The sequence below is a fragment of the Halyomorpha halys genome, unplaced genomic scaffold (assembly GCF_000696795.3).
Source record: "Halyomorpha halys isolate HHAL.00 unplaced genomic scaffold, Hhal_1.1 Scaffold1302.1, whole genome shotgun sequence".
In the NCBI taxonomy this organism is placed as follows: domain Eukaryota; kingdom Metazoa; phylum Arthropoda; class Insecta; order Hemiptera; family Pentatomidae; genus Halyomorpha; species Halyomorpha halys.
Window position 1 is genome coordinate 397,239 of NW_027105443.1, and position 8,700 is coordinate 405,938.

At 27.6% G+C, this 8,700-nt stretch overlaps 1 protein-coding gene across 1 annotated transcript; it reads left to right on the forward strand.

The window, feature by feature from the left end:
* The first annotated feature begins 1,207 nt into the window (after window positions 1–1,207).
* Window positions 1,208–8,376, forward strand: LOC106689209 (uncharacterized protein PF3D7_1120600). The gene is made up of 2 exons (XM_067051294.1): window positions 1,208–1,432; window positions 3,271–8,376. Exons 1-2 carry the CDS (start codon window positions 1,337–1,339, stop codon window positions 8,284–8,286), a joined length of 5,112 nt encoding a protein of 1,703 aa, XP_066907395.1. The 5' UTR covers window positions 1,208–1,336; the 3' UTR covers window positions 8,287–8,376.
* Window positions 8,377–8,700: the final 324 nt, after the last annotated feature.

An 8,700-nucleotide genomic window follows, 5' to 3' on the forward strand; every position in this document is an offset into this window, starting at 1 on the left:
TGAAAAATGTAGTTTCCTTGAGGAAATATAAAATAAACATTAAATTGTATTATTCTTTATAAAACTTCATGCTGATTTTTTTATTCCTAGCATAATTTTAGAATTTTATACTAAGTTTTGTTTCATAAGATATAAGTATTAATTTCCTGCTTTGTATGAAATTATACCTGCACTTCTTAATTAAATTATTTTTTTAATCGCTAACGTCATTTTAGTTGTTTAACAATACTTTGTTACGTATCATCTCATGTTGTTTCTTCTAATTGTTATTTTTGTGATGTTTTTACTTTATAAAAGTCCTTTTATTGTAAGTCAAAATAAAAAAAGAAATTTCATTAAATATGAATCAGTAATTTGCCTTTGCGAATGAATAAACAATAATTTTATTCTCGGACAAATAAGTAGTTCATACATTATGATTATTTGTCTGGAAACATTGAAATTTCAGTATGCAAAATAAAACTACCTTAAGATCTTAGTTTAATTACAATTCATAATGGTAATCAATATAAACCTATTTATATTGTTCACATTGATGTAGAGGTTTGGTTATGTAGTAAGTGAAGGAATAAGTGTTTTTTAAAGGTAAGAATGGGTAAGGATTGGCGAATGGAGATGGGAAGGAAATTCCAGGAGGTTGCATGTATGGCGAAGGATTTGCTGAAGGAGACGGTTCTATGGAAGAGCATGCATGGATCTAACTGTGGAGATTTGGTGTTAAATGAATGAATGCATAACAGTTTAATATTGAAAATATGCAGATTAATGCATTTAATCCATATTTTGGAATTGGTCGAAGATAATAATCTCAATACCAATATTACTGTTTAGAAGTGATGGCTTTCCTGAAACAGCTATCATAATTTTTATTTTCAGATAACCTAAAATGAAAACTTTCTTAAAGTACTATGAAAAAAAAATAAAAATAAATATAAGTTATTGAGCACTATTGTTTCTATCAGACACAGCACTAACTTATTTTTCACATTTAAAACCTTAGGTCATTTATTTAAAAGAAAAATTGTTTCATATTGGTCTCAATTTTTATAATAATAATTATCAGGTAGATATGAATAATAATTATTGAAATAACTTAAAATGTAACATTTACTATTATGTAAGATTGGAAATTTTCATTTCCTATCCACAAAGAATTAGATTTAGAAAATATAATTATTAAATACATCTGACAATTCATCATCTGGCTTATCATAGTTCAGCACCCCATTATATATTACCTTCCAAAATTACTAGTGTTAAATAAATTTTCAGTCACTAGGAACATAAAATATTCAAAATTCTAAATTAATTAAAAATTTAAGATGAATTTCTAGTTATGACATTTAATATCCTTTATGGCAGTTTAAACAAGGCTAGAAAGGGTTCTCGAGTCTTCTATCATTCACCTGTATCAACCACAGGTGTTCCTGAAGTAAGTTGATTCTTATTTTACCAATTTTTAGTCCATATCTTATCATGTATATCTAAAAGTAATTGTGGCTGTATATAATTTGTGAAATTAAAATTAATTATATTTAAAAATAAATAATTGAACATAGAATATCAGTCTAAAAACTGGCCAGGAATAATTTCTTTTGATGTCCTTAGACCATCTTTTGATTGATCATAACTTCAGTACCTCCTTTCTATATGAAAAAAATATTTTATTTTTGCTTTAGTTTGTCTCAAAATATAAATAATGGCATACTAAAATAATAACAAAAATAAAAGTTAAAATGCTCAATTTAATCCTTTTATTAACTATCCTATTATTGTAATTTTAAAATAGACCCAATTAAAAAGGTTGAGACAAAATGATTTTTATAATAATTCATTCAATCATATGACTGGAAAAAGTGACTAAAACACCTGAAAATCACTCAGGCTATTAAAATACTTGATGATCATGAAACGGTCTTCTTGTTATGTCTTATTAGCTTTCAATAGGGCTCATATGATTGTTAAAATGTATATATTCTATGCATGTTGTTTGAGTTCCAACTGTATATATCAAAGAGTATGAAAATATTTACTACAAGGTAAAGGGGAAGTAAAAGTTTCTTCCTATAAAGGAAATGCCAAGGCGTCTAGAGAAACAAAGATGTATGATATAGTTGCAACAGGAAATATCATTAAAACTTGTCTTTATAGGAATTAGGAAGATAACGTATGTAAAAAGAGAACATAAGAATTGTTAGATTCCCATAAAATTTAAGAGAGCATGTGGAGAAGAGGCACTCATGGAATGAATCCAAAGAAAAAATTGCAGGCATAAGAGATGAAGATAAAGGAAAAACAATATTGTAATAAGATGAATGATATTAATTATCTAGGATAATTAGAATCATATGTTAGGTGAATTTCCCTATTGTATTGAGTGAAGAGAATAAGGTGTGTTAGTCAAGTATCTCCAGGTCACTCGTTCGCAAAAAGTGTCTCTGCTTGATGCCGTTTCAATATTAAATGTCATCATGATGAATTCAGTCTTCTTTAGCAGTGCCTAATCTAAAACACGTATTTCATGTCGATGAACGGCAATTAAAGAATAATTGAAAAAGTATCTTAAACATACAAAACAACATAGTTGGCTGTGTCATTTAACAATAAACCACTAAAAACAATTACCCAAACAAGTTGGTACCAGAAATTCTATTCTGCTGATGTTATTTATTTTTATCTAATGATTATACAAATTTATTATAACAATCTAAATGTGAAAAATAAAACAATATTGAACAAAGTTACTATTTGTTAGAAACAGTAAATTTAATATTTGGCTTCTGATTTCAAATACCTTTGTTGACCCTTCAATAACGAATAGCTTACTATTATATTTTTTATGGTTGTTAACTCAATCCAAGCTATTGTAAAAAGTGTGAATTATGCCCAATGAACAGCTTAATCTAAGGTTTTAGTTTTGAAACTACTACACTTTTGATTAATCAAAGTAATAATGTACATCATGTATCATTTATTAAAATTATTTCAAGCTTTGTTGAAATAACAATTTAAATATAAATAAATGTGTACGCTGCTTTTTGGGCTGCATCTTTCGAAACACTGTATACAACTGTATTACACATTACATACAGGCTGTTAAGATAATTTAATCATGGTTTAATTTACCAATTTTAAATTGTTTTTAATGTTATTATAATTTGTACCAGATATGTATCTAAAGAATAATTAAATTTATCAAAATAATATTATATATAGCACATAAATCAATTGTTTTTATCTATTTACATATTAATATATTTTTTTTTACAGGAATTATTAAAAGGAAGATATGAATTTTTTCATGTTATTCCACCAAGTGATGGAAAATGTCAAACTACCTGTGGTCATCGACCATATTCTACTGGCAGTTTTCAAGAAAGACATGTACATACCTCAGGATCAATTTTCTGTAGTAAAGACAAAGAAACAGATGAAGATGAAGCTTCAAGAAAAATTAAAAGAGCATCCAGTGAAAATAAAGAATTGAAGGCCAATCAAAGTAAATCTAATTTAGTTAAAAAAAGAAGTTTTTACAAAATAAGGCATCAAAACCTTGTCTGGAATGTTTCAAACAACCAAAATAAGACAAACAAAAGTAAAATGTCTGCTCCCATTAGTGAAATAAATAAAGAATTACCAGAAAAAAAATTAAATAACACTCTCAGTGACATTGAAAATTCTAAGTCAATGTCAGATAAAGAAAATAAAATGGTGAAAACTGAAGATTCTTCTACTAAAAATGTTTTAACAATTGACGTTTTTTCTGATACTAGTAGCGCTGTTACCCCCCATATTTCAGAATTTAGAACATCAGAAGGTAATATAAATAGGAGTTCTAAAATTGATTCTAAAACCAGATCAGCAATTGATAATTCTGACAAATCAATTTCTTTAAAAGGAGCAATAGTAGAAAACAGCAAGAATAATAATAAAACAGTAAACAACAATGCTTTGATAACTAAATCTACAATTGAAGAAAGTAAAAAAGCAAATTTAATTCCTTTCAATCAAAATAAGATATCTATAAATGGAAGAGTTCTAGAAAAGAAATATGAACCATTTAAGAAAATCAAAAACATCAAGGATAAAGATAAATTAATATCATTATATAATAAAGATCATTCCATGAATGTTTTTGTTAAGTCAAAAAAAATGAACCTTAAAGTCACAAATAATTCTCATCAAAATAAAAACAGGATAGAAATTATAGAGGGAATAGACTCAAAAAGTATAAATAGTAATAGATCAAAATTAGCTATTTTTGAAAATCAGGATGATTTAGATAACAGACAAAATATCAGTGCAAATGAAGGAAAAGGAACAATTTGGGAAACAGCATATAGACAAAATATATCACGAATGTTAACAAACGAACTACAGTACCACATCAACCTTAAAAGTAAAATACAGCATAATTATAACAATATTAATTTAAGCCAAAGGTACAAAGTTGCTGCTTCAATTAACAGTATACTCAGACCAGTAAAGTCAAAAGCACAAATAGAAAATGAAAGATATGACAGTGAATTATTGCCAAAAAGTGTTAATATTCCTACTGTTCCTTCTGTTAATTCAATACAAAGTATTCCTCAGCAAGTAGGTAGACCAAGTAATTTTGTGATGGATAATACATTATATTTAAAGTCAGTGAAAAATGGCAAATATCGTCTAGATGAACCAATGCTAATTCCTAATAAGTACATTTCTCCCCTAAACGTATTTAAAAACAAACCACACAATAAAAATCAACTTATAAAAGATATTAATGCTGCTAATTTGAAAAAAAAGGATATGGTGAATGGTCTTAAGTATGAAATTAAATCTTGGAAAAAGTATGAACATGTAAAAAATTTAGTTCTAAAGTCAACATCTGAGATATATCAATCAATAATGAATGGGAGAAAAATTGGAAAATTAAGGAAAAATACAATTTATAACTCAAGGAAAAAAACACCACAAAAATGCAGTATTGTTTCAATACCTCTCATGCCAAATCTTGATGTTAAAAAATATCGAAACTCAATGCAGATGAAAAAATATAGACCGAAACATAATTCCAGACTTACATCAAAACCAGACCCTATTAAGATATTGAATGATAAATACAAGCAGAATTATCATAACACATTTAATGATTTACTTAAAAAAAATGAAATCTTAATCTACCAAGAAAAGTTTAAGAGAAATGCAGAAATACTAGAATCTAATTTAAAAAAAGAATTTCTTTCTGAAAAAGAATCTGGAGTAATGGATAACACTGACATAGAGTTCCTTAACAGTAATAAATTTAAAAAGCCTGAAGAAAAAGACATGAAAGTATTTATGAAAAATGTGAAGAAAATTTCTTTGGGAAACAAATCACCTTGGGTAAGATACATGCATCAAATGAATGATGAAAGTAAAAAAAAATCATCAATAGCAACCGAAATCCGTACATATCCTTCTGGATGTCTCAAAAAACCGGAATTAATTATTGAATTTTTACTGGTTGGGGAGTGTGATGCAGAAATGGCCAAATTAACACAATTTAATATTACAGATTCTCAAACAGATAAAGGAAGTTTAAACACAATTATTGAAGAGAATAAACCTCAACCCCTAAAGGGAATAAACAATGTATTCAATAAGCAAGATGAAAATTCAATGAGCAATATCATTGCAGAACAAACTAGCAAAATCAACATTAATAAAATAGATGAGGGGCTCAAAGATAAAAAATTTAACATTGCAAAATTTGAAACTGGCATGGAGAAACCCATTTCCTTTTCAGATTTGTGCAAATTTAAATCTTGCTCTCAGAGCAAACATACAGAAAGTCAAAAGAAATATATAGTACCTGAGGAGAAACACCTAACAAACATAACTCATTACGCATTAAACAGTTTACTTCTTGATAAAGAACGTCTTTCAGTTGAAAGTTTGGAAGACCCTGAACCAGAGGTTGGAAATTCCTCACCCAATGAATTAAATAATGAATCATCAATAGAAAAAGTTAAAGAAGTATTTGATGTTAGTTCAAGCAAGCATCCTAAAGTTAATAACTCAGAGAAGTTCAAAAGAAAAAAAAATGTCAATAATAAACTATTAAATAAAATCAACAATGATTGTGATAGTGCTAATCTCAATAAGACTTTAAGTACTGATGCTAAAACATTTCCATTAAAAGAAGATTATCACTTTCCAACAAATAATTTAAGTACTGATGATAAATCATTTTTGATAAAAGAAGAATATCAGTTCCCAACAAATAAAATTAAAGTAGAAGTTAGTTCAAATATTATTTATGAAAACCCTACAGGAAACACCAAGAATAGCCAAGAACTCCCTAGAGGACATGAAATTGCTGAAGATTACAAACAATATACTATCAATACAATTATACCATCAAAAAATAATTCTTTCGTGAAAAATCAACCATTATTTATGACAACCAATTCCTCCAAACAAATAAAGCCTATGCCGGTGAAGCCGAGCTCTCAACAATTACATGCAATTGAAATTTTGATCAATTCATCTCAATCTCAACCAAAAGTTTCAGAAGAATCTAAGAAATATCAAGAAAATCAAAAAGAGTATTTAACTGAAACTACTTCTTCTAAGCCAGGATCAAAAAGTAATGTGGATATTACTAATAGTGGAGACAACCAGCATTTAAATTTCTGCCATAATTCAAATGTAAATGAATACCAAACAGTAAATACCTTATACAATAGCAAGCAATTTCCCAAGGTTGTCAACTTCAAAAATTCAAATTCTGTTCAAAATTTCAATAACCTATATAATAACTTAGGAAATGTTAACAGTATACCAAATAATACATTAAGTGAGGATATTACAGTTTCAAATGGCTCCAATACAAAAGGGTTACCCTATCAAGTAAATCCACCCTTAATAATACTTCCGAGTAATGAAAAGAAGACTAAAAAGATAGATCTAGCTACTGGTCAGGAAACTCAAAAAACAATTGCAGAAAGTGGTCTTCAAACATCTCAAAGAAATCAAAATGTGGAAGAGACTAAAAATTTTCAAAAACTAAACCCTTTAACACAATCAGACAGTTATAAAGTTGAAAATATTAATGCAGATATAAATCAATTTAAGTTGTTTAATTTTTTCAAAAAATCATATCCAGAAATTTCCCATTCAAAAGATAGTATTAAAGATGTATTCATTGATAATATCAAAGGATTATTCCGCACTTCATGCAATTATTTTAAATTATATAATACTGAGAGTGGAGTAACAAAAGTAAAAACTCTATCAAATTCACACCATTCAAAAACTAAGCATGCCACAAATCAGAATATATCTAATTCTTTTACAGACATAAATCTAAGCCCAAATCAATCAGTATCTTTTTGTAAAAGTAATGATCAATCTTACACTTCTTCAGGTTGTAACCAACCAGATTTACATCAGAAATGGATTAATCAAAATACTGGAAGAAATAAAATAACATTATTACCTTCTCTTATACCCAAGCATGGAAAGGAAGACACGAATTTACAAGAAAATGAGGAGTTTAAAAGTAGATTCTCTAATGTAATGTTATACTCAAAAGATGACATCCCATCAACATCCAAAGAATTTGAACATTTGATCCCAAATAAAGAAATTTCCATTAATGATTTGGAGACAGGAATGAAAACGAAAAAATTATTTCGTAAAAACAGTATGCCAAAGACTGATAACATTCTTGCTAAAAATAATCACCATAGCAGTTTTTTAAACAAAGTCATTGATAAAGACTTTGAGAACTCTTCTGTTAACCAGGTTAAACAACAAAGATCTTTCTGTAATTTAAATCATAAAAAATCATACATGAAAATTAGTTTGAAAAAAAAATTACATAATCAGAAACAGAAATTGGCTAAACTAAATGCGATTAGTAAGGAAAACAAAGATATCCAATATTCTATGAATTCTGATGTGTCAATAAATAAAACTCCAAATTTAGAGGAAAGCAGAGGAAAGAGAGAGAGTGAAATAATTCCATTTAAGTGTAAAATTGGATTAGAGCCTAATATGGCAAATATTACCGAACTAAAAAAGTGTCATTCATATCCAGATGTTATGATGAAACCAAAAATGACAGAGAAATTAAATTTACGTAGCAATTTGACGTCTTTCCAAAAATCAACTGAAACAAATAATCCAGAATCATACTGGTTCAACTGCTTATCAAAAAATATCTATGCTGAGGATAAAATGTCTAGTAATGAATTCATAAGTTACATTAAAAGAAGGAAAGTAACCACAAAATCTTTTTTTAAAAGTATCAAATGAAAAAATCCGATTATAATTCACATTGTATCATTTTTGGTAGAAAAAAAGCTGTATTGTTAGTAATAATAAATTTGTTTTTCTAATTTTTAATATTTTATAAAATTTGAGTGTGATAATTGGAATCCACCATCGAAATTTGTAACCACTATTTCTTCATTAATCAAGTGGTTGTTGTTGGTTGGGGCGTTAGGACGTAAAACCCTGAGGCCATCAAGGCCCATGCATTAATGTAGTGAATAACTATTATTGGAAGAAAGTATCGTCAATTGCATTATTATCACCACATTTTTAATTTTGTCAACTTTTACTTTTTTTTATATTTTAACTTTTTAATTATTGACAAATATTACAATCTGCCACAGCCTGAGGCAATTATTAACTGTGATTGGTAACTGTCTACCAATCTGCCTTCTA

What these genes read in the sequence shown, in the direction of transcription:
- LOC106689209 (XM_067051294.1), top strand. Translation starts at nt 1,337, where the DNA reads ATGACATTTAATATCCTTTATGGCAGTTTAAACAAGGCTAGAAAGGGT. An exon ending in CAACCACAGGTGTTCCTGAA is followed by an intron (nt 1,433 to 3,270) that starts GTAAGTTGATTC and finishes TTTTTTTTACAG; the next exon opens with GAATTATTAAAAGGAAGATA.